The 27625-nt window shown below is 40.1% G+C and overlaps 1 protein-coding gene across 4 annotated transcripts in view; it reads left to right on the top strand.

Moving 5' to 3' along the window:
• klhl4 (kelch-like family member 4) overlaps positions 1-26839 on the top strand; it is a 41680-nt gene extending 14841 nt beyond the window's left edge. For 2 of the 4 annotated variants that reach the window (XM_080415807.1, XM_080415804.1), the window contains 10 exons: positions 6752-6919; positions 8253-8389; positions 8839-9035; positions 13347-13559; positions 16809-16995; positions 17481-17705; positions 21346-21508; positions 22402-22614; positions 24634-24805; positions 25389-26839. In XM_080415807.1, the coding sequence (XP_080271933.1) occupies positions 6777-6919; positions 8253-8389; positions 8839-9035; positions 13347-13559; positions 16809-16995; positions 17481-17705; positions 21346-21508; positions 22402-22614; positions 24634-24805; positions 25389-25448 (1710 nt within the window). In that variant the 5' untranslated portion in view covers positions 6752-6776 and the 3' untranslated portion in view covers positions 25449-26839. Of the gene's footprint in view, positions 1-6751; positions 6920-8252; positions 8390-8838; positions 9036-13346; positions 13560-16808; positions 16996-17480; positions 17706-21345; positions 21509-22102; positions 22346-22401; positions 22615-24633; positions 24806-25388 lie in introns of those variants that run through there. The other 2 variants (XM_080415805.1, XM_080415806.1) reach the window with 2 other exon arrangements.
• The last annotated feature ends 786 nt before the right edge of the window (positions 26840-27625 follow it).

Raw genomic sequence — 27625 nt, 5'->3', positions numbered from 1 at the left:
ATTCTGCTACAATGTTCAGCATGCAGATTTGCATGCAGATGCAGATATCTTTCACGTTCAGCAGGCTATGCATATCATAATATGCCCACAATCTTATCATCAACTTTAACTTCCAAGCTAGAAGTAAATATGATCTAAATCATTAACATACATAGAAAACAGTGTTGTAGACAAAACCTGTCCTTGATTCCACAAGATGTTGGGAAAACCAATCTATTGTATATTCATTAACCTACACAATCAACAGGTGCTTTACAAGGCTGTAATAAAACTTAAGTTACAATTAACACCAAAATGTAACAACCTTCTAAACACCTTCTTGAAATAAATAATACATGCTTATATCAAAATTAGCATGTGGGTGGGTGGGCATCATATACGTTTTCACAAAACATAATATACAGTTTTGGTTGGCCAACTGGTTTGACTCTGTTTGCTCAGAGTAGCTATAACTCTATGGAAAGACTGGTGACGCGAGGTTAATAACTCTATGGTTCATAGTGGTTCCCAAACTTTTTAGCTTGAGACCCAAAAGAGAATTTGATGTCTCCCCCAGCACCCAAGCTAGTGAAAATATCAGATCTACAAGCCCACAAGGCGCGGTGAGCTTGTAGATCGGCTATTTTCCCTACTTCTTATACATGTTTTCTAATTTATAAAAAAAAAAAAACATTTTGGGGATTAAAAATAATAATAATAGAAATAATAATAATTAAAAAACTAAATGAATATTTACCCGTGACCCACCCACATTTTAGAAAACAGTGCTGTTGGTACTACCCCCCGCTTTGCATAACGCAAGCACACACACGCACACGCACACGCACACACACACACACACACACACACACACACACACACACACACACACACACACACACACACACAGAGTAAACAGAGAGTAAACAGAGACAACATGCCATTTCTACTACAGTCACGTGTCTATCTCTGTGGCCGGGGGGCGGGGCCATCGTTCGGTCGCTACAAGACGAGAATCAAAACAAATGTTGTCCATCATCACCTGAAAAGTTACCGCGCCGATAGTGTGAACATGCAGTCTAGATGTTAACAACAGTAGTACAAGTTTTGTGCACCAGTCACGGACGCTGCACAAAAACAAACACTCGCTTCGACTTTTGCGTCGCATCAAAGAGACTGAACGGAATGTATGATTCACAATCCAAAATTGCTGGACTCCAGGTACGAAATCAAAACTGCACTTTCATCTATCATCAGTCTGTCCTGCAATGAGGGATAAACGTCTCCTCTCTCATGCAGTCCACTGGTAACAGGATAGGTGGGCACTATAGGGACATCTGGGCACCTCAATGTCAAATTGGCTAGTTGTCCAAAATGTAAAACAAATATGAATATTTGAAATATGGTCTTAAGTAAAGTAAAGTATACATGATTAGAACATTCTTAAATATTGGACAATTAAGGTGTAATATTTCTACAATTGCTACAAATTGCTACAAAACCTGTATATCCAGTCATTTTGGGCCATCAACAAAAAATTGAAGGATAACATTAAGTCTCAAATGATGTACTGTGCATGTTCACATCATGCATACTCATGTATTTCAAATATTTTATATTTTAACATTTTGGACAAAATAGCCAATTTTACATCGAGGTGCCTAGATGTCCCTAGTGCCCACCTATCCTGTATCCAGTCCACCTCTAGACTTAAATCTGTACATTTAGATGTTATTAAATATTTTTTTAATTATCTCAAAATATATTCTAAACCAAGCCCTGTCTGCACAGTTAATGTTTACAGATTGTGTTCTACAGTTTAACTCAGTGATTCTCAACCTTTTTAATTTCAAGGACCCCCAATTTGATATCAACTCTGCCACTGACTTCTATTTGATATGCTGTTTATTTCTGGGACTCCAATCTACTTATAATCCTCAGTGTTAATTTAACTGCGAGTGTACAAATGGAACCAAATACACACATCTACTACTGTACATTGGCACATACAACACAGTATGCTCCAGCATAGGCTATAGGCCTACATATTCTGTTGGACTGTCTTTTATTCAACATAATGCCTGTACTTCTCAGCCAGGGCTAACAATGTGTGTCAATATGTCAGTATGTCAATGCATTTTTATTGCTCTTTATATATGGCATAAACAATTTAAAATGTGTGTTGAACATACAGAACATTTCTGTCAACATCAATTCACAATTAAGGCATTTAGCAGTCACTCTTAATCTAGAGCAATTTACAGTAAGCAAGGTAAACACAAGGTAATACATAAGACAGTGAAATTGACAGTGTAGTGCCTCAGTAATCTAGGACCTAAGAACTCTAAAAAACATTATAATATAAATAAATAAATAATATGTACATGAAACTATACAAACTATAGGATGCCAGGTCAACAAATTAATCTGGCATCTGTCTAAATAAATAACATGCTATCTATATTTCATTTTAACCTTTGCATAAGACTGCATGGTCGTCAAGGCTACGGCAAGTGCTATGGGCTAAAGTGGAGTCTGAAGAGGCGAGTCTTCAGATTGCGTCGGAAAAGTGAGAGCGAGTCTGCAGTTCTAACTGCAATACGGAGTTTGTTCCACAGTTTGGGAGCCAGAAGGGAGAAGAGTCTGGGACATGAATTCCTCTACATGTGTTCACATATACACTGAATAATAATAATGAATTTAATTGTCATTGTAACTGACCTATAGTACAATTTATTAGAAGTGTTAGTAATCCAACAGAAATGATTCTGTAACTAGAAAAAGTGCTCCTCGGAGCACAGGTCTCCGCCAGGTCAGGTAGGCTATTGTGGCCTCCTGGTGGCGCTATAATAGGCCAACGTGAAAAGGGTGCCACTTCTTCTTAGGCCTTGCACGACAATCAGACACTGACTGCATTCATGATTTGAGGCATTTTGTTAAAAACATGTGTTTCGCTAAATTAGACCTGTTGGTGGCGCTATAACAGGCCAATGTTAAAAGGGTGGCATTTGTTCCTCAACATAGTGTGAATGTGCGTGCAAAGTTTGAGCGCAATTGGACGTTGAGTTCATGATTTGCGGAATTTTGTTCAAAACAAGCTAATAATGCAAACTTTAGATGTCAATCTTAGCCAATCAGTATGGAATATGAAAAATCAAACACATCCGTCGTGATCACATGACTATAGAGATCATGTGTACCGATTTGTGTGAAATTTGGATAAAATTGGAAGGAGTAGTATAAAAAAAATTGTTTTACATAAGTCGGCCTCCTGGTGGCGCTATAAAAGGCAGATGTGAAAAATGCAGGGCAAAGGTTTTTCCTTGACCTCTAGGGAGTGTGCATACAAAGTTTTACACAGATGGTGCAATTATAGGTAAAAACACGAATCGGCCTGTTATAGCGCCACCATGAGGCTGATTTGGACATTTTCAAATGGTATTTCTTTCTCGGCCTAATGGGAATGTGCGTGCAAAATTTCACGGAAATTGCATGCTGTGTTCATGATTTGAGGCATTTTGTTCAAAACGGAGCACTCCTGCAAACTTTGGAAGACATTTTTAGCCAATCAGGATGGAATGTGAGAAATCTGAAAGACCCGTTTGGTTTAATGACTATAGAGATACTGTATACCGATTTGCGGGATTTTTGGACAAAATCTGTAGGAGTACTGTCAAAAAATATGTTTTGCACAAATCGGCCTCCTGGTGGCGCTATAAAAGGCCCATGAGAAAAATTTGGGGCAAAGGTTCTGAATTGGCATCCAGGGAGTATGTGTGCACAGTGGCGCTGTGATCAAGCCAACGGTGGCAGAGATTAGCTGGTCACAGACGGACGGACACACACACGGACACACACACAGACGGACGGACGGACGGGGTGGAAAACATACTCTCTTGCCATGCCTTTCGGCCTGGCGGAGACAATTAGATTCTTAAGCCATATAACTTTTCATTATCTCAGGTTTGAGCTTGGACAGGTGGTGTCAAGGTGACCACAGTGTGTACACGTCAGATGTTGCTCAGTAGTTGCTGAAGTAACGCTCAGGGGATTTGAGTGTTTGCTCAGACCGATGAAAAATTCGAGGGAATATTTGCCCACACCCAAGCTGTGCTACTCATACGCTGAGTTGCCGGTGCCCTGGAACAATCCCATGACCTTGTGGTCCAAAGGCGAGAGCTCTACCGACTGTCTGAGCTACCCGGACACAATTGAAAGCAGTGTAGAAGACACTGTGATACAGGGAAGAGCCTCACACAGTAGCAGTGATTTCACAATACCTGTCTTCATTTTTGAGGTACTATGAGCAGTGTCTATTTTCAGATTCAATGAGTCACAACATGGTGTGGTGTCTGGGCTAAGGTGTTGAGACAAGATGACGAGGGAGTCACTGAAAGGAACACAGTGTGTACAACTGTATACAACTCAAATTGGGGAAATTAACACTCTGTTCTATTAACATTTAATATATTTATGTATTTATTTATGATGTATCATAAATTGCTTCTTCACTTTCTGTTTTAGTTTTAGTTTAACACTTTAAAGTAGTTTGTATACAGCAGCTGCACTTGCCTATGCCCGGTCTAGTCTCTGTTTGAGATAATACCTATAATGTCACGTTATGTCCCTATAGCACATTTCTCTAGAGTAAGTTGCATTGTGGGCTTTAGAGCCTCAATAAACAGCTGAGCTACACCTCTGACAAACCAACCCACTGCTGAAAAGAAAATAAACACTTCAGAGAAATTTACTGCTCCCCAGGACGTGATACCAAAGCAATTAGTGTCCATGAGATTGGTAGGCATGAAAAATCCTTGCCGCATGCCTCGCAGCCAATACAAAGGCAATGCATCTCAGTTTTACGGTTCCATTGCTTATTCAGTCCCGTTCGGTGTCCCTCTCCCAGACTCCAGAGTCAGTAGGGAATTATCGTGACAGGGCTATAAATTACTCTTGTATTTAGCATAAAGCATCCCAATAAAGACTACACTATGGGGCATGGCAGTGACCAGAATGCTATATAAACTGTTCCCTGTGGGAAAATGCTGTTGCTTTTGGTAATCAAAGGAGAGGAAGGCACACGCTGAAACTAAAAAAGTTTATGATGGTGTGTTAATCAATATGTCAATAAGCGCCCTCCTTTTCCCTTACTTTCTAGTCGGTGGTCCGAATTCCTCAGCTGTTCGCAATATGTCAGCCTGTGATACATATACAGCAAAATCCTGGGTGTTCATTTAACTTGGAGTCTAAATGGTCCTGTAAGTGTCTGTTTGTATACTCTCTACTGTTTTTGTAAGTTAAATGAACAATCAGGATTTTACTGTGTACTTGTGCGAATGCACCTGCATTCTACAAAATAACATTCTGAGTGTTGGTTTAAAACTCTGCATTAAACTAACACTTTGGTAGAATAGTCAATACGCTTGTATTTTTACGTCAGTGCACAGCTCTGCTGATGCTGCTGCTGACTCAAAGCTGTCATAAATGGAAATTTGAAGCCCAAACTTTAAAAAGCAATGACAGTTTTCTGCTTTTCTGCATACTCACCCCCTTCTCAAAAAAAGAAGAGAAAAAAATAAACAACGCATTTTTGAACGATGAATCTTTATACAGCACTGGGGCATTAGATGCCAGTTAATTCCCCAGGAGAGGCAGCTTAGATCTGTTTATGTAGTGTAACAAACAGCCCTAAATGTCAAATGAGTGGATTTGCTCTGTGAAGGACACCAAAAACGTGCCTGGCCTGTATTATTTTGCTGTGAGTCGGAGGGATTACGTTAAACAGCCTGTGATCTAGCAGCCTGTAGGGACTGGGACTCAGCCTCACTTCACTAGAATGTTGTGAAGAAGCTTGCTCGCAAAGTTTGTCCCCCTGTCAAAATCCAACATACACACAAAAATACACACATAAACACACACATGGACACACACACACACACACACACACACGCGGCTCAGATTGTGGTGCTACTTGTCCCTTTGGAACAAAGTGTTTATTTATCCACTTATGTATGGAGTTTAGTCCTTAACCGTTTAAATTTCCGCTTAGGCTGATGATGCATATGCACCAATGGGAACAGAGGATCTCGTAGCAGTACGTGTCCAAACAAGTCATATTGTTTCCTGAGAATGTCATTCTTATCATTTCCAGTACAGCCTGCATTATTTCCAAACATCCCATAATTTGGACAGAAAAATTACAACAAATGAAATTAATTCAGTAGATCTAAATAAACATTTCCCTGTGTTATTTTCTGCCCGCAGTGACTTTTTAATTTGTGTAAATAGGTGTTGAAATGTTTACATGGAAATTAAGTCATGGCTCCCTGCTCTGCATTCACAGTTCCTTACATGTCAGTAGTGGGAAGCTGATTGCAGCAAGAACGTCTGTCTTCTGTGTTGCTTTTAGTAGAAGGAAAAATGTGTTCGATTGTTTCAGCATTTTGACTGACACTCTTATCCAGGCAGAAGTGTATCTGTTCATAGACACCTCACTAGTATTATGTTTGTTGATGTACAGTACTGTATTGGCTGCTGCAGGGATCAAACTGTGGCCTTCTGGGTATAGGAAAGTCTCTTTCACTAAATCATTCTGCTTTAACAAGAAGTGTAAAAGTGCAAAAGGTGTCACATTTTAAATCATAAAAACATTCAGCTGTGTAGCCAACATCCGTAACCAATGATGGGATAGGCTTATGAATACAGTACAGAGACAGCACATAGCGTCAGTCCATTAATTTAGTCTCACCAAATGTCCTCCTCTCTTCCACAGGTTGGCACTTAACACCTTCGCCAGGATGAACAACAACGGCTCCGATGAGTTTTTCCAGGCCACAAATCATGCGGAACAGACTTTTCGTAAGATGGAGACCTACCTCCAGCACAAGCAGCTATGTGATGTCCTCTTGATAGCGGGGGATCATAAGATACCGGCTCACAGGTTGGTTGTCTGTGTGACCATCTGCTTTGATTTGATTAATTACACCCGCATCTGCATCAGCTAATAGGTACAGAAGCTAATTTGAATTAACTTCGTTATAGGGTGTCAATATGGGCCTTCAGGCGTGGTTTCCAGAACTTTGCACAACAGTGAGCATGCCAAAGGACGTTGTAACATTAATCATTCACACTATCTTCAGGAACCTCAGCAGGGGATTTTTGAGATGCAAAGCAAGTCTTTTCTTACACTTGCATGTTTGGGTGATGTTTGTCAGGAGAAATGTGTAAACACATACAAGTTTAATGCTTACCCCATGAGATCCATGTTCACTGGTTTGTTCCTGTCTGCATGGCATGTCTTGATCAAATTACACCTCTTCCTCTTCTCCTCTCTACATGATGTTTGAGATACACATGAACACTCTGGTTCATTTCATCCAGATGTCAATATATGGGCAGCCATCCACCCCTTGGTTGAATGGCTGAATTAAACAGGCCGCTGCTTGTGGTTGCTGCTGTAACAGACCAATGAAACTAAAAAGTAGAATAATTAGACTGGACAAGTAACTCAAAGTAACTAGCTAGCTTAGCTTTTGAACATGGCTCTACTTGCTCACAGGATGTACCAAAGTAAAAGTGTAACTACATAACTGTCCTGTACTGTCACATGGATCAACACCAATAACCAGCTCCCCTTTTTTCTCCATTAAGGGGTAACAGAGGATTATTTCAGATGTATTATGAACTACTGTAGGCCTATATGAGATCCACAGACTTTACTCAAATTGCAGCTGAACACATGAAACAAAATTACTTGCTAATGCCTGTCAGAATAACAAATAGACTTTGGTGTAATCTTCACTCTTGGCAAGCTCATTTCCTTGTAATAGCATCTGATTATTCTTGTCCTCATGCATTAACCAACGTCTTCTGTGAACCAGACAAAGGCGTAAACCCAATTAGAAATCTGACTGTTGTAGTTATTATAATATGTAATTGTTGTTTATGGTTTAATTTCTTTTATCTTTTCCTTTGACAATTTGAACGGCATCATGCAGAACAGAGGACATTTTAGCAGTCGAGGCTCTCATACAGAACCAGTGTTGCGTGAAACCACCCAAACTCTCTAAATCAGTATTAGAAACATCACTCCATGAAATTATTAGGCTGAACCACAACAGCTTTTGTTTTTAACAAAAAGTGTGCTGTGATTTATTTTATTGGGCACAATGATACGATATGCGTGCCACTTCAATATGGAGTTAAACCAAAAGAAATTGCGCATGAAAGTAAATTCACCAAAAATGTAATGTAGTCCATGTCATTGATGGTAGATTGGTGCTGAGTGCTGTGTCGGATTACTTTGCTGCGATGTTCACCAACGATGTGAGGGAGGCCAAACAGGAGGAGATTAAAATGGAGGGAGTAGATCCTGATGCCCTCAAATCCCTGGTTCATTTCGCCTACACTGGTGAGTGCTCATAAACACATTCACTGGCTCTTGTAAGCAGTTATGGGATTTCCCATATGCAAGCATGATTAAAGCAGATCAATAATGCAACATGTCATTGGCCCATGGATAACATTCGGATTATGCAGAGAAACATAAGGGTTTTTGGGGAAGTATTATTCCTTCATCGCAGCAAGGAAGTGTGCATCTCCTCGATTGTTGTCATAATGGTTTGTAATCCTCGCTGTGCAGTGTGGATTGTTGCGGCTGGGTTTTCCTTAAGGAAAACAAGGAGGTTGAGCTGAATTCTCTGCCGATAAAGCCCTCATTAAGTATTGATTTGAAGAACCTTCACTGTAAAAGAAAAAAAAAAAGATAATAGTGTAAAACCTCAAATTAATGACTTTCGTTTTGCTGAGCATCTGCACGGTCGTCTCATAAAAATGTCATTTGATGTTCTGACCTTGAAGGTGTCCTTGAGCTGAAGGAGGAGAACATCGAGAGTTTATTGGCAGCCGCCTGCCTCCTGCAGCTCTCCCAAGTCATCCAGGTTTGCTGTAACTTCCTCATGAAGCAGCTCCATCCTTCAAACTGCCTGGGAATACGCTCCTTTGCAGATGCCCAGGGCTGCGTCGACCTGCTCAATGTGGCTCACAACTACACCATGGTAGGTGGGGCAAGCCATTAACATGGCTGGGTATGCTAAATTATTTATTTGCAATAAGGAACTGCATCCCGAAAGTAATTTTCCTCAAGGATTTTATGCTAATAATTTTTTTACCACTATGTTTAATAATTTAACCCCATTGCTACTGTGTTTAATTTCAAATGAGGATTAGCCTACAGGACAGCACCTCAAACTGACTAAGTTCCATATGCTATTCATAATTCAAGTCAGTGAGTATAATTGCAAGCCTTTACAATGTCAACATGAACCTTTCGTGGTAGTACAGATACAGTCTTTTCGTGATTGCCTGCATGAACCACATGAAACCTGGTTCTGCTTGCTGGGAAAGCAAAACAAACCAAAAAAAAAGAAAAGAAAATAATAAGTTAAAATATGATTTTTCTGCTCCAGTTTGACTCCTACCTAATTATAATACAAACAGCATTATGCAGGTTAACCAAGCATCTCAGTCCTGGATGGATATAGATAACACGCTTTGTATTATTTGTGACTATCGTCTGCTTTCAGGTCTGGTAATTTAAATAATCCTCAATGACCTGTGGAGGAATGAACTGTTGCTGTGTTGGTTATTTATATCTAATTCCATGAATGCATTATGTGCACATTTGAATAGAAATTGAGAGGTTTCATGCTTTCACTTGATATTATTCGGTTATGTGTCTGTCACTATGAGATACCACGTAATAGCACATGGATTGAACACAGGGAACACTGCGAAAAAAAGCCAATCCTATACATATTGCCATGCGGTGCGTTTTCATCAGGAATGAGATCCATGCACATATTCACCAGATAACATCTCTCTAGCCATGCAGAAGTGACAGTGTGAGACAGGCGCTATCTCCTAAAGGACATCTGCTCAGGGTGTTTACATAGGCCTCATCCAGGACCAAGAGGTTAATCTAATCACAGAACTGCACAAGAGGGCCGTCTTCCTGTTCAATGGCTTCAGTAATGAACACAGAGGGCACAGCGCTTCCTGGAACCACATCCTCTGGGTTCTGAATGGAGCAGGTTGTGTTTTGATAGGACTGTTTTTCCCTGTCAGGCATGGCAGTTGAGATTCACATCTGACATCCTTTTCCTTTGTGAAAGTGTTGTTTTTCTAAAAATGAGATGTTTTGTTATTTGGTTTGACTGTACTGTCTGTCCACTGTCAAGAATATAGCCTATGCATTGTGAAATTAATTCTACACTCTTTATAGTTATAGTGTTATTTATATTCAATTATATAGAAAATTGAAGAACCATCCGGTCCAAAAGATGGATTCATTATTAGTAGCATACTGACCAGTATTTATTGCCTCCATAGCAAAGTGAATTATAATCACGGTTCTTAATGCCTTGGATGTTTTGAAATATTTAAAAGTTTCCTCCCCAAAATACAGTTATCAGCCAGTTACCCTTTCCCGGTAATTGAATCAATTAGTATACTCTTCCACTGCACTGATCTTGTTTTCCAAGCGGTTGACTCAATTAGTTTACACACATCGGAGAACGCATACTTTTAAATAGTTCTAAAACAAGTGGGTTGAGTTAATGTTTTCAATTTTGTTGTCAGCAATTTGGGGATGGCAATTACAAATAATCAGTCTACAGCAATGTCAAACAGTTGGACGGTATGTCTCCCTTCGTAAATCCACAATAAATCAATGGATGTCCCTCATTTCATTAAGGCTGTCCGTGCAAAGCTCTTAATTCCTATTCTCATGATAGATCTCCTCGAGGCACTGTAATTCGTTACAGATTGATGATCAATAACTTCCTTGTTTTTCCTTAATTGTGAACTTTCACTCTCACTAAAGCAAGTGTTTGATTTGTCCAAGTTATTTCGGCTGTGCAATAAATAACGGTCAGCCGCTTCGTTCAAAGAGGAAGCACGGGTCACTGTCCCGGTCAAGGATTTGTTCTCTTCTACTGTTTTTATGTTGGGTGTAACAAAGAGGTATAACGCGAGGTCTTTTATATTGCATCATCGCTAATGAAACTGTCCAGAGACAGTGTCCTTGAAGAGGCAGCCACCCAGTGTCGTGATATTGCCTGGGCTTATGGCCAGTAAATGGAAGATCAATCTCTAGCAAGCTATTACATGGAGAACATTTCCTACAAAACTCTGAGCTGGCCTTTTTATTAATGTGATGATTCTCTTGGTTCATTCCTCTCATCAAAATGTTAGGGAAAAACTAAATGATCTGTTTTAAAGCTCCATATATGTACCAGTTACATTTTGCCATTGGAATGAAAATGCTTCATACACTGTTCAGGATATATTTCTGATATATGTTCATGCTATGTTTGCATTTGGGGGACCTGTATTAATGGCATGATGTTACTCATTAGAGAAGCTGTGGTTACATCATTTTATAAGAATACATAAAAAATGCTACACCATTGGTTTGCCCTAGATGGTAATATGGCCATGATAATGTTATAAAAAATTATGGCATTTGATAGCTCCTATGCATGAAACCTTTGAGAATAATGCTGCTGCTCTACAGAAATAATCAACATAGCCTGCATCTCACTCTTCTCACTAGTCCTGTGGAAACGATGTCCAATGACATTTAACCACTCAAACTGGACCTGAGTTGGCTCTTTACTTGGACCGCTTTTTTATATTTACACCAAATCTCTTAGTAGCCAATCTACACACGTTGCGTTGTGATGTGTTGTGAACTTGTAGATCTGCCATTTTTGGCTAATGTTCCCCCCAGAATATACAGTAGATGCTGCAATGACAGGGAAATTGTGGTGAAAGGAGTTGAAGGAGTGGGTTTGTCACAACAAACTATTTTGGAAACCTGTATACAGTGCATAACTCCCTATAAATGTACAGTATAGCTACAATAAAATAAAGTACCATATTTTGTTATTGTATGCATTGCCAATATCACTTTTATCAAGGCGACAAATATATCGTTTTAAGTTGACTTTTAGTTTCAATGATAAATGTGGAGAAACGGTCTGGACTAAGTTTGTGGTCAACAAACAATTTTTCATTTAGATAGGTTCGTGTTCTTGTAAGAATAAATGACTACAACAGGAATCTTGAAAGGGCAACTCATTTGTCCTCTCTGACACACAAACACACAGATACTGGCCTGGACAAAACTTAGGCCTTCTACAGGAAGGGACAGAGCAAGCAGTTTTTCCCAACCCCCAGGACCACAGGGGATTTTTTAGACACAAATAATGAACTAGTGGCCAAATGTGGCTTAGTGCATAAAAGGCTTCCGTCCTCTAGTTTTTATATAAGTTCTATGGTTCTTCCGGAGGAGGCTCATGTCCTTGATGTTCTACAGTACCAGTCTAGTAGACCAGTGGTTCTCAACTGAACTGGGGACCCCAACAAATAATCATATTTGAACTGGGGACCCCCCCACCCTGATAAGCACTTGGAATGTAGTTGAGGCATTACATTTTTGGTATTAAAAGGTCTTAAAAGTCCTTAAATTCTCATCTGGGGACCCCCCAAAATCATGTGGGGACCCCCCTAGGGATCCCGACCCACTGGTTGAGAACCACTGTAGTAGACAGTGTCCTCTTCTTTGCTGTGGTTTGTTAGGGGTGTTAAGATCAGTTCTTTGCTGTAGTTTGTAAGGGGTGTTAAGATCAGTTCTTTGCTGTAGTTTGTTAGTGTGTGTCAGCACAAGGGGTGCCAACAAACAAGCTGGTGAGCATAGCTAGCCCTGTACAGTTGCATTTTGATTGATTAAATACTTTATTTACCAATTTGTTAACAGTAGTTCTGTCAAACTGAACTGTACAGCCTGGAGGTGGTTGCGGAGGGGAGGATGAGAATGAAGCTGGATGTTATTATCATGGAGAGCCCCTCCCATCCCTTCTGTGATGAGCTACAGTAGCAGTCGTGAGGAGCACATTCAGTCAGCACATGGACCACTAGGATGTACAGATGCCTGGGTAGCCAACCTGGCCTGGCGGAGATCTAGTATTTATTTTTGTATTCATTTAAAAAAAGAAAAATCTTATCTATCTTGGTTTTGTATTTGGTTCTTGTCTCTTACCTATACAGTACCGCTCCTTATTGTTGTTGCTTCTATGACACCTGAATTCACCCCCCGAGATCAATAAAGGTTTATCTGATCTTATCATATTTCTTATCTAATCTTATAACCCCCCCCCCCCACACACACACACACACACACACACACACACACACACACACACACACACACACACACACACACACACACACACACACACACTAGAGCGTAGCCCTCTCTTAATGACTGATGTTATCTGCCTACATGTCTCCTCTCATTGTTGCAGGAACACTTCCTGGAGGTCATTCAGAACCAGGAGTTCCTGCTGCTCCCCACGGCTGAGATCCTCAAGCTGTTGTCCAGCGATGACATCAACGTACCAGATGAGGAGACCATCTTCCAGGCTCTGATGATGTGGGTGAGGTATGATGTCCAACATCGGCAGCAGGACCTTGGGGTTCTCTTGGCCTTCATCCGCCTGCCTCTTTTACCTCCACAGGTAGGTGAAACTGCAATAGTCTGCAATAGTTTCTCAAAGTCATCTCACTTCCTTTTCATGTCACAGCTGTCATTATTGTTCCGAAACAAACAAACAAAAAGTTCCAAAATTGTGGACCTTTATTACATATTAAATAATATACCATAAGGATGGGGGCACGGTGGCACAGTCGGTAGTGCTGTCGCCTCACAGCTAGAAGGTCCTGGGTTCGATTCCCGCAGGGGACGCTGTGGGTGCTGGGGGTGTGTTCTCTCCTCCGCGTCATCAGTGCCCATACCCTAGGTGGGGTTGGCGAAAGGGCCTTTCTGTGTGGAGTTTGCATGTACTCCCTGTATCTCCTAGGGTAGGTACCCTCACAAAAACATGCAGTAATCCTGGTCACTATACTGCCTCCCCCTGGCCAGCCGGGGCACCTGATGGAGGGGAAGGGAACTGGTTGGAATAACGTGTTCCTTCCACGCGCTACGTCCAACCAGGGAAACTCTCCCCTGTCAGGTGACAAGAAGGTCAGTTGGCTCTCATGCATTGAAGGAGGCATGAGCTCGGCGTGGGATGAAGGAGGCATGAGCTCGGCCCTGGCCTCCCTAGGTTGGCAGAGGGAAGGTAGTGCCCAGGATTACATAGACAATTGGCACTGGGTGTAAAAAATAGGGTTACAAAATCGTGGGATAAAAATTAAAGATAAAAAATATATATATATACCATAAGTGACCTGAAAAACATTGCACTGCCTAATCCACACACTTAAAGGTAGGGTAAGTGATATTTTTTGGTTAAAACAAAAAGTATTTTTTTTAAAGGTTAAAATACTATATTCTGATCGTAATCATTGCTATAGAGTGTTTGTTCAGTAACAGGAGTCTCCCCGTCTCTCCAGCTCTTTAATAAACAGAAAATACATTTTTCGGTAGGTGTCAAAATCTCAGCCAATCAGGAGAAAGTACCCATTTTTAAGCTTAATTTGTATAGTTTTCAGTTCCAATTTTGCATGCTCATTTCTTAGTGTCATCACTTCCAATTTCACTTGTTTAATCTGTATCCTGATTGAGTTCTCTGTCCTGGTTGGATAAAATTGGAAATGAAACTACAAAAAAAAAAAAAAAAACTACAAAATACATTTTCTGTTTTATAAAGAGCTGGAGAGACATGGAGACTCTTTATATGGACAGGACACTCTATAGTAACGAGCACTATCAGAACATAGACCCATTTTGCAATTATTTGAAACTTTGCAAATCACTTACACTACCTTTAACCATTTAAGGACACAATTATCAGTAGGTACTATAAGTAAATATACAGTGTAATGTACAGTTCAATGTACATGTATAGTGCATAGAGTAAATGATGCGAAGCCTGCAGAGCTAGTTCAGGCAGACGACCTCAAAAGAGCGCCAATTCCTGATCAGCTGATCAGTCACATGCTCACTCCATCTGATTGGGGCAGGCTATTCAACCCATTTATACCGGGAAATAATCTGTGTCATTTTTTGATTTCTTTGGCTATTCAGAAATAGCGTCTTGCTGCTGCTCTGCCATCTTGCTGCTCTGCTATGCTGCTGCTCTGCTGCTGCTTTGTGCTCTGCTCTATGACCACCGACACCACCCTAGCGTCCACCTGTGGGCTCTGTTTCTATGATTGCCTTATGGGGGTCTATTTCTTAACATTTCCTGTAAAATCTTGTTGGCAAATCATTTATTATAATTCATGCTTACAGGGAATGAATGAAATGAGACAGAGCCGTGATGCCAAATATGCTTCTAAATATTTATGCTCAATATTTTCATGCTCAATAAATATATTTATTCAATCCAAGAGTTGTCTGACTGAACTACAAAAATACTGAGAAAGAAGACCCATGACAATTTAGCCCTTATTAGCTGTCAGACAAAATGTCTAAATGAGCCACTACGTGTATTTCTCCTTCTATTTAAAGGACACATTAGTTTTTCTCCAACCTGGGGTGTCATCATGCCTATAAGTTATGAATTGTCACTTTTGGGTAACTGTCAAGAACTAACAAGCATGTGACTGATGGAATAATAATTTGAATGATATAAATTATATAATGATATTTGAACACTGATGCCGGCCTAGGTTCATCCCACACACACAATGCCTATTTCACACTTTATATATTATGATTGCACACAAAAACATATACATACACACAGATACATGTACATGAGAACACACACGCACACGCATGCACACTCACGCACACACACATGCACCTTCTTCTAGACAGCCACGCTGTGTGTGTGTCTGTGTGTGTGTGTTTGCAGGTGTGCAAAGGTGAAATTCTCCGTTTTGAATCTGAAATAGATCAACTATGTGATTTGTGGAAAATGGTATTTTGTGTGTGTGTGTGTGTGTGTGTGTGTGTGTGTGTGTGCAAAGCGAAAGACTGATGCATGCCTGCTCAAAGCGAAAGTGATGCATGCTTTACTGAAAGCGAAAGAGTTGATGCGTGCCTACTGATAGTGAAATTGCTGCATGGCTCTTCAAAGCCAAAGAGTGTGATGTATGTCTAGAATGGTCCGGGGGATGTCCTCTCCGTATGGAGAGGACACACTGTGCTGGCTACACTGTGCCATTATGATGACACTTTATTCCTGTGCCTACAAAGCAAAACGTGATTTGTGTTTGGACGCATGTGAAACAACAACAACAAGCTGGTCCTATGGTTTCTGAGTGCTTTAGGAGAAAGTTATGCATTAATAGTGTGGCAAGTGGTTGCGAGGATTAAGTGCAGCTGTGGTTATGGTTGAAATTAGAGGTTGACATTTAGGTTAAAGGACAAGAGCATAGTTGTTTCCTCTATGTGATGTTTTCAAGAAACTACATTAAAAGGTCATGCAAAGTGCATTCTCTGGCAATTAAAAAACTATGCAAACAAGGGCAGCCATACTTTGCAATCACATATCAAGGCATGGTCAAGTCTGAGATTTACAGTATGTCGCCCACATTCATTATTCACATTGTGATTATAAAAATGAGAACATTGATCTATTCTAGAGTGCTTTCATTTGCATTTCATTCTACCTCTCTGATCCCATACATTTGATCAGACACTCATTAAGTTAAGTGATAAAGGGTTAGGGTTAGGATTTCCCTGCTGCAAATGAAAACCGTAGAGCTGAAACCAAATTATCATGCATTCTCTTAAATATGCAGTGCATTTCTAGACAATAGATTTTACTACTCAAAAAATCTCAAATACTGTTTGTAATTCTGTTCAAACCTAGCTCCTTGCGGATCTGGAAAACAACAAGATGTTCTCAGATGATCTGGAGTGCCAAAAGCTTCTTATGGAGGCCATGAAGTACCATCTATTGCCTGAGCGTCGTCCAATGTTCCAGAGCCCAAGAACCAAACCCAGAAAATCAACTGTCGGTGCACTTTATGCTGTAGGAGGAATGGATGCAAGTAAAGGTATGGTTCAGCCTTTCACGTGTTTTACAATTATGGAGAGTATGGGGAGTAAAGATATGCATGGAAATATGATTTATTTTATATATGTATTGTCATGAATACTGTTAACAAGAGTTGCAAATATACTGAAGGTGCTACAGTATACTGTATGGGTTTGGTGGTTCACAACCTTTGTAACTGAGGAATAATTAGCCTACAATATTTCCTTTTGAAACCATTGTATGTGATTATTTAAGAGAAGCTAAAACATTTCAACCACTATTTCATAACAAGACATGTATGGAAAACAATGTATTATGTGTTTTTGTAATAGGAATATATTTTGTATTACATCATATATTGAGTGACAATTTCACAAAGATGGCTGAAACATGTGCCTTGGAGGGTCTAGAGACTGCCAGGTTGACTTGTGTTGCAGGAGGTTTACCTACTCTTGCAATGGTGACTGTGCGATCAAACCCCTTTTGTTTTTCCATTTCTTGAAGGCTCTACTACTATAGAGAAGTACGACCTGCGGACTAACACGTGGATCCAGGTTGGCATCATGAATGGACGCCGGCTCCAGTTTGGCGTATCGGTGATCGACAACAAGTTGTACGTGGTGGGGGGAAGGGATGGACTGAAGACGTCCAATATGGTGGAGTGCTACAACCCTCTCAGCAAAGTGTGGTCCACTATGCCCCCTATGTCAACACATAGACATGGACTTGGTGAGTGTTCCACATATCCTTGTCAGACCAATTAGCTTAATTTATATCCTTGAACTCAATATATGGCTAAACCTTGCAGATACAATGATATGAAATCAATGGTGTTTGTTTTATAACGCTGTGAGAAGAACACATCAATATTATGTTAGTATTATAGAGAGCTATAAACAGTCAGAAGTAATAATGCGGCCATAATTATCTGAAGCGATTTGTATCACTGTAGTTGGGTTTTATTATTTATGTGTTTGCCTACTGTGGATGAACCATGAGAGACATTTGGCTTGGGTGAGGGCTAGGAAAACAGGGATGGGCTATTATGCAACCACTTCACACTTCATTCATTTATTAGACGTGCCATGACAGATTTATTTCTGAAACAACTGACAATTTAAATAATTCCCAACAAATATTGGAAGGCTAACAAATTGGAAGGCTGTGAAATCCATTTCAAACATTGATACTAAGGACCTGCTGTTAAAGGAGCACTATTCATAGAACCGGTCTTCACTGGTGCTCATTATGAGATGGCAGCATTTCTGTCTACTCTGTGTCTCAGAGGTGGCCTGGAAAGTTCAGAAACCTGCATACTGATGACATCATTATGATCAGGATTCCAAGCTATAGAAACTACAACCTTTCTCTCACTGGAAAGTTAGCATGCTGAAATATAATCCATTGTTCTTGCATGAATACAACTTTTCTTTCCTTTTTTTAAGTTTGAAATCTTATTTGAAATTACCAGACCAGCCTAGTTCCACGACACGTTGAGCTTAATCTGCCATTTTCTGCAAACGTTCCCCCCAGAATAGGAATGCTAGGGTTCAACTGGTTAACCACTTAAATTCTACATAATTTGTTGTAGGTGAATAGCAAAAATAGATGATCTAATAAATATTCACCAACAATGAAAAAATTCACTTGTATCCCCAAGGTTCTGTATACTGGGTCCAATTCTGATGAAATTTTCCTTATGCACAGATACATTTTATTACGATGATGTAATTTAGTGCTGTGGTGCCACTCTTACTCAATCTCTTGGGTACTTGCAGTTTGCTTTTGGGGCCGTAGAATCACAGTGGTTTGATTTGAAACTTTTTTCCAATGCCAGTATAAGACATTAGTTTCTCCTCCTCATTGTAACTTTTCAGGGTAGTTAGATTGATTTATTGTTACAGTACAAGTACAGTATCTAGGTATTGATGATTGATTTATAATGTTTGAAACTCACATCGAAAAGTAGGTAAAGAAGCCAAAGGTTTTTATGATGTCACAACACTGCATTGCTGCTCTCATGGACAGGGCAACTCTGAAAAACAGGATTGACCTCGAAAAATTAAGGTCTAATAAAATAATGATTTATGAACATAAATACTATAGTCCATAAATACTATAGTCCATAATTCCTCCTTTACAAATACTCAAAGCACTCAAAGTCATGTTGTAGTGACGTTGTGTTTGATCAGTTGATGTGACAGCATTATCAGTACTAAAAGAGATTTCATTTTACTCAACACATTGTTTATAACTGTAGCTACATAGGAAAAGTGTATTTTCGGTCACAAGATTTTAATAGTAGCAATATTTAATATTACAAGATCGCTGATGTCATCAGTATATGCCCATATAATATGGGCATGCCCCCCTTTTTTGCCACCCGTCCTCCCTTAAGACAATTTTAATACAGGAAGAAGACATATTTTAACATAAGATGTAGATCGGCTATTTTTGAAGAATGTTCCCCCAGAAAAGGAATGCTGGGGTTCAAGTGGTTAAACTGTTTTTCATTATATAAAATATCAACATTACATCCTACAATTTATCATGTTATCGTACAAGTCATAACAACAATAAAAAGGCTTTATTAGTATCATTACAACATAATCCATCATGAGCTATTATGTTGTATAGCCTTGTTCATTAACTATTATGACCTCAACATTATTATTATTTAGTAAACTACTTGTGAATGCATTATGCTTATTTGTTTTCATTACATTATTCATATAATTATGTGTCACTAGAATCGCACTGCTTTGAATTACGTGTTTAGAAGAAGTTTTAAGGAATAATTATAGGCTATTAATATTTCAGTGGACATTGGATAAGCCACTCATGATTTAATTCATAGAGATCTCTGGCCTCTTTATTGCTAAATTCATATGTAACAAGGGCAACCTACAAGTGTGCATAGTCAAGTTGAGCCATGTGGCTCATTGCTGACCTTGACCTTTGACCATCAAAGGGCACCATATGTCAAAAACTGATTTAGAGATCTATGAAGTTTCATGGCCTTGTGTTGTGATTTGACAATGATATAGGGTACCAAGTCATTGTGGACAAAGTGACACACGTGCGCACGCACATGCACATACACAGAAGGCCGTATAACAATAATTATTATAATTGCTCTTCTAAAAATACCATTTGGGCATCAGATGGCTGTTGGTTGGGGTGCGTACCATGTAGACTTTGATGCCTGGCAGTAGGTCCATGGTTCTATTTTCTATGTGTCACTCCCCTGCTCTTTCTCTCTCCACTGTACTATCAATAAAGGCAGAAAACCCCGAAAGGTCGGTTAGACTATCTGGGAGTTTATGGAATGTCTAAAATCACAGTTTTCAAATTCAGAGGGTCACAGCTGGCATGCTGTGAAAACTCACACATTTATTTTCTGATAGACCTTTGATATTTTCCCATTCTCCTATCAAAGCTTGGCAGGCAGGGCCTAGCCTTGCTCTTCTTTCCCTTCCCTTAGCCGATAAATTCCATATCAGAAGCATTTTGATCCACAGTGGAAACAGGTCTGGGTAACGGAGCAGGGAGATCTTGTCACAAACTCAGCCTCCAACCCACTCACCCGGGGTGGTCAGAGGTATCAGTGAATTTGCTTCCCCAGAAGATTACTCTGTGTAGATTCTCTGTGCTGTCTTTGATCTTGCCTGTAGAAAATTTCGCTTGACTGCTTTTGCTTGTGGTGTGCACAGTTTGGGGCTGAATATATGTCAGCTTATTGTCTACCTGCTGTGGCCCGTTGTGTCCATCACGAGGTGAGATAAAGAAAAAGGACAATTTTCACTTCAGAACCATACTACAGTAATAGTAAGAACAAGAGTAGTACGGATGGTCACTGTCCGACTGTGCTTATTATTATGCATATTATGTCTGTAACTGTAGGTTTCTCAAAATGCTTGTTCGCGCCAATGTATCCTCAAGATAATTGGACTTGGACCAAAGAAAATGAGAACACAACTATATCCATTGTGTTGCATAGCTGCTGGTGAAAACCACTCTCCTCTGTGGCTTGGGTATGAGAAACAACAATGCACTTTTATGTTCTTCCAGTTTCCTGAATAGATTTGGTCAGCTCTGTAAAAGTGACTCACTCTCCCCCATATTATTCCAGCATTTTGAAAAATAGCAGTGTAAACTGTACACAGTAAAATCATCAGCGTTACGGGTCCATTTGGTTCCATTTTGTGCACTCTGAGTTAAAATAACACGGCGTACAGTGTACAGCCTCTGTAGGCACCGGTCTTCTTCCAGGAATGTTGAAATATTTCATCACCAGACAAGATAACACTGGGTTAATAAGTGCTGCACCTTACATGCCCACATATGTAACCTACTGTACTGCATGCAGGTATCGCTGTGCTGGAGGGTCCCATGTATGCTGTAGGAGGTCATGACGGCTGGAGCTATCTGAACACTGTGGAACGCTGGGACCCTCAGGCCAGACAGTGGAACTACGTGGCCAGCATGTCCACACCACGCAGCACTGTGGGAGTCACCGCACTCAACGGGAAGTAAGTTCCTCCATCTGCATCAGAACTATGGACCATCTTGACTTGAGAGTTGCTTACGTTATTTTGCTGAGAGAAATTACACATTTTAGTTTGAATGTAGAATCAGACTGACGGCTTAATACTTTGGTAACAATGGCACTCTACAAAAGTCTCTCTTAGTTATGACACTTTGGCTACAACATAGTAATAATGGAATACACATGGTCATGCCAGTACAGTCAAATCCGTGTTGAGAATAAAGATCAACCCATACAGTCAGGGTCACTTACGTGTATCCTTTGCTCAAACACATATAAATACACTGTTGATCGCTTGCACTGAGGGATATCTTTTTATTATTTATTATATATATGTGTAAAACCATTTACTTTGGAATACAAATATTGTAACAAAGAAGTAAGTTAAGGAGTCAACATCTCATCATCAGCCTACTTTCAATCTGCTGGTGCACTGGAGGAAAGAAAGAGACTGCCACTTGGCTACAATGTCTTCATTCTTTCTGCTAAGATAGATCCTGGAGTTATTTCTGCATCTAGGTCAGGAATAGACAACAAGGAATCTGTTTTCACAGCCCCCATTTTTCCTGCTGCATAGGCCTTATGGGAGACTTCACAAACTTGGAAGTATTTGCCCTGGGAGAAGCTGATCTCCAGCGAAGGGCTATCCTCATACTATCCACTGCTGTCTCTGAGATTGTGAAGTTTGGCGCATTGCCAATTATTCAGTCACTGGATCTGCCAAATATCTAGCTGCTGAGATGGTACTGTAGATGTAAAATGTTCTGTATCATCAGTTTAATCTTTGCCAGAGGTCTTGGGTCGCAGGTAGGATACTTGTATTGTAAAAATGAACAAAAGAAAACATTTGATTCGTGTTTTATTGTGCGTTTCCAGATTATTTGCAGTGGGTGGTCGAGATGGCAGCTCATGCCTACGGTCCATGGAATGCTTTGATCCACACACCAACAAGTGGAGCATGTGTGCTCCCATGGCGAAGAGGCGAGGAGGCGTGGGTGTGGCAACGTACAACAGCTTCCTGTATGCTGTGGGTGGACATGATGCTCCTGCCTCCAACCACTGCTCGAGACTGTCAGACTGTGTTGAGAGGTAAACATCCCTTCCTTGTTTGTTAAAGACTCATGTTAGTTGTTTTAGATTGGAATTCAAGAGAAGGGTTCCAACACAGGGTGGGGCTGAGAATAACTCCTTCCGTATAAAAAAAAAAAAAAAAAAACCTGAAGTTGAATTGCTGTGCGATACAAGCTGAATTCCCACCCTGTTCCTGCAGTTTAAGACATTCCTGAAAGTACTATGTCAGACACTATATGATTTTGCTTTCAATGGAAGGTTTTATTTGATAGCATCTGGCACCATCTGGTGGTTGTGATTTTATCTTGTATTTCATTCTGTTGTGACTGGTGTAGGTCAGAGTGAGCGAGTTTGTTCATGTGTACCGTGATGATGGCAACAACAATGAAAACATAACTTTAAATGCTGTTTTGTGACATAATTACAAATGATTCATATGTGACTATAACTGCATTTTGCTGTAGTGTTTACTTTAAAGAATGATTAAGGTTTTATTTGAACTCACTGATTCAGGTACAAGCATGAGTGACAAATAAAACCTCCTTAATTCTAGACAAAACAATTAATAATGACTTATTCATTGCATATTTATCACCATACTCTTTCATTTTATCAGCCATATTTATCACTTAAACTCAAATGATAGATTTGTGCCTATTAGGTGTCCTATTCAATACGACCACAGGGAGAGAATTCATTTCCACTTTAAGGTCTTGGAGAAGTAGGTTGCATCGAAATATCCCTTTAAATTAAGAATGACAAGGTATTGGTTTAGGTCATACGGGGACACACACACACACACACACACACACACACACACACACACACACACACACACACACACACACACACACACACACACACACACACACACACACACACACACACACACACACACACACACACACACACACACACACACACGGATAGTGATCCATGAAAAGATAAATTCTGTCCCTATCGGTTCACAACTCGGACGGCGCTGATTCGACTAGCAGACCTTCGGCCGGTCGGCGCGGGCACTCGCGAGGGCGCGCATCCTCGGCCTCAAGCTCTGCTGAGTCGGCGCGCCTCCGTCATGGACAATAACTATTATCACGCGTGCGTGTGAACGCGTGTTCAGCGTTCCCCTAGCGTTGCTTCCTGGTTGCTATGTGGGGGGGAACAACAAAAGCCAGGACGGCGTCGCATCAAAGCCCTGCCTCGCGGCGCCGTCTCCTCCTCCTCATCACGCCGCCTCGCATCAAAGCCCCGCCTCACAGCGCCGCGTCCTCCTTCTCCTCCTCCTCGCGAGCCTTGCGTAATAGACCCTGTCTCGAAAAGCCCCGCCTCGCCCCGAAGCCCCGCGCCTAAAAACGAGCGCGCCTTCTCCAATTTCCCTGGTTCTCCAATTTCCCTGTGACATATCCATGGCCCACTCCTTTTTTCCCATTACACAAAATCTCTTCACCGAAAATAGCTGATCTACAAGCTCACAACATTTCGCAACACGACATGATGTGAGCCTGTAGATCAGCTATTTTCAATGAAATTGGGTTCATGTGGTTAATGGCTTTGACACCTGTCAAAGTGGTCTGCATGTTTAGCTCATTGACCACGACTCACCATACTGTACTTGACATTACTGCCAATAATCTTCCAAAGCATACTGCAGTTTGTTTGGTCTTCAAGGAAGCCAATGTTTGGCAGTCATTTCAGTACAGCATGGAAATCAACTGGAAAACCTGCCTGTAGGTCATGCCATACATAACTATAAATATAACTGTGCAGTTGGGCATTTAGCAGATGCTCTTATCCAGAGTGACTAGAGCTAGATCAGCTTAAAAAACTTGCAAAAAAGAAGAAGAGATACAAGGAAAAAGGAGTGCTAGGGTGTTGTTTATATCCTGAAACTCAATGTTTTATGATTTAATATTGTTTATCTCCTAAGAAACATCAGCCGCCCTCAGACGTTCTTGAGGACAGGTATAGTTCACATCGCTATGGCTTCTTACATTTTCTCAAATCAATCCTTCTTGTCCCTACTCCCGATGACAGGTATGACCCAAAGACAGACACGTGGACAACTGTAGCCTCCCTCAGTGTTCCTCGGGATGCAGTGGGTGTTTGCCTGCTTGGGGACAGGCTGTACGCTGTGGGTGGATATGATGGACAGTCCTACCTGAACAGTGTTGAGTCTTACGATGCACAGAACAACGAGTGGACCGAGGTACTGGTGCTACTCCATTTTCTGTGTGGAAATGTAAAAGTCCATGTCCACCCCAAAACAACATTTTGTATGTGTTATTATTATGGCGTTTTATGGAGTATAAACAGAAAAATCCACAGTGTTCATTTAGTGTAAAAATGTACACAAATTGACCCATAAGTGTAAATATTCTGCTGCAACTGTTGTGCTGCTGTCACTCAGAATTAAATGAACACTGAGGGTTTTACTGTGTAGAAGATATATTCTGAACTGTAGTATTATCTAAGTGTCTATCGATATGTAGTAGAATAATGATTTGCTTGTAGGCCTAGGCTAGTGTACACATTTGCACTGCTTCAGTAATGCTGACTCTTTAACCTTTTAGCAGAACAATGAGATAAACTTGCTCAGGTGTTTAATTTAAATGAGTCAATTAATTAAGAGTTTTGAGAAAAATAATCGATGGCAAACCCCTTAAACGGCAAAATCCTTGGTATTAATGTATCCATTTGTATCTCCGAGTCAATCAACACTGAATTTTGCAATGTATGAGTCAAGTGAAATTAGTTTTTTGTGCTGCTTAACCTCACCGTGTCTTCCACAGGAGGTTCCTCTGAAGATTGGCAGGGCAGGCGCCTGTGTGGTGGTGGTGAAATTGCCTTGAGCATTTTGTCTCACAGAGCGGCCTAGGATACAAACAAGAGAAATCAGCAAAAGAGAGTGGACAATGAAAACAACAGGACATCTCCTCTGAGAATGGTGTGTGTGTGTGTGTGTGTGCGCGCATGCGTGTGTTGTTTCTCAGTTTTCAGACATTCAGAGAGAAACACAAACGCAGCTTCGCCCATAAACTATTGTCTCTGTCATTAGCGTACTTGTCTGCCCACTTGGGAGGGTTTATTCAGATGTCTGCAATGCACTCTGGATTTTCAACATTCTCAACCGATCAAGAATTTTTCACAGATTGTACTAAGCTATGAGAAACTAGTGCCAAGATTTTTTGTTGTGCTCATTTTATGAAATGCTGTGTATACCCACAAGATACAAAAAAATAAATAACATTACATTTTGGATACATAGGCTAAAACCTTCTTGGAGGGGGATTGTGCATTTATATAGCAACATTTCATATTGGTGCCATCACATATTTTTAGGTTTATATTTTAGACACTCAAAAAGTCTAAATATGTAACAATTTATTTCCTTAGTGGGTGGTCTAAACTTAATGTTTTCTACTCTTGGTCAAGATGTTTTTGGAAGACCACTGTGAATACTAAGGGAGATGAGTTTGCAAGGACATGAACAACCTCCTGCTGAGTAAAGTGTTCTTGTTCTGAAATGAACTCTCTAATGGATTTTCTTTTCGTGTCTTATTTTTTTTTATTGAGGCTGTAGCTGAAGAACACCAAAGTAATTTGCTTGTCTTAGAAGTCTTGATACACGTTAAATAAACATTTACAAAATTGTGAATTACACAAAATATATCATATTGATATTTCACATTACTGTACAGATATATGTGATCTTGCCAAAAACTGCATTTCTATTGATTGAATCATGCCTAAAGCCTAATATAGACTTCATCATACAATCGTGTCACGTTCTTCAATTGAAAATCAATTATTTTCGGTGAGTGACACAGCCGTACAACAGTCTATATTAGGCTTAAACCAATGCAGTCCAGTCAATCTATGGTGATTTTTGTTTGGGCATGCTAGAGGAGTGAATGTTTCATTTGCATTTGTACAGTACAATAGCCCTTGATCATTTCTATGTATGTCAAATTCAAGTAGGATATGATGCCTTCTGTGTTCCTTTGGAAATCCTGGGCCACATGGAAGAAGATCCTTAAGACAAACATTAAAAAGAAAAGCATCAGTCTAAACCTCACTGGGGTCCTGATTCAAACAATCAAAGTGCATGAAAGGATTTCAATAATGACTTGATTTCCACAACACCAAACATTACTTAATTTGTAATTGTTACCACAATTTTGAGGCCAAATGTTGCTTTTTAAGTTTTTATCATAATTTTATATGGCATGCAGACCTACAAATAAACCTACTTCATTCTCTTCTGCTTGAATTATTCATTATTGGGCTACTGTGTGTAGCCTTCCTATCAATCTATCTTAAAATACATGTCCTCCTGTGCCTAGTCTTTTATCAAATGGTTACAGCTGCCAACACATTCCCTGCTTTAGCCTACTGTATGTGAGATTAACCATGCAGTCAAATGTCACATTTGTTGATGTTGCACAATGACAGACTGAATGGTGCAATATCAACACATTTGATATAGACCATATCTCATATCTGCCAGTTTATTGTCAGAACATTGAAATAACAATGCATTAACTGAACAGAATGTAAACATGGAAATAAAGCATTTAGGCAAAACATATTAAACTTAAAGCCCAAGTGACATGACGTCATGACATTAATATCTATCAATAACTATACTACTGCCCGGTTTGATTGGCGTTGTAGTGGACCCAGCTGGACAATAAAGCCTGGCTGATGAGTTGAGCAATGTTTTATTTGTAGACCCAACGTGAAAATTAAAGAAGAAAAGGCATACAAATACATTTCAGGTCACAAAACAACACAATGCATCATGATGCCATGCCTTGTTAGCTTGTAGATCTTGTAGATTTAAAAAAGAACATTCTGCACAATATATATAAAAGTACTTTTACTTTTGGTAAGTATATTTTGATGCAGACACATTTAGTACTTTTACTCAAGTACATTTTGAATAAGGGACTTGCAGAGTATACATGTACATTGCAGTATTGATACATGCCAGTACTTTTCCCATCACTGATTTCCCGGCCCCGGC

Source organism: Gymnoscopelus braueri (assembly GCF_963280865.1).
Source record: "Gymnoscopelus braueri genome assembly, chromosome: 20".
NCBI classification, from domain to species: Eukaryota; Metazoa; Chordata; class Actinopteri; order Myctophiformes; family Myctophidae; genus Gymnoscopelus; species Gymnoscopelus braueri.
The sequence above is the reverse complement of the archived record's forward strand: the minus strand, read 5'-3'. Positions and strand labels throughout refer to the sequence as shown.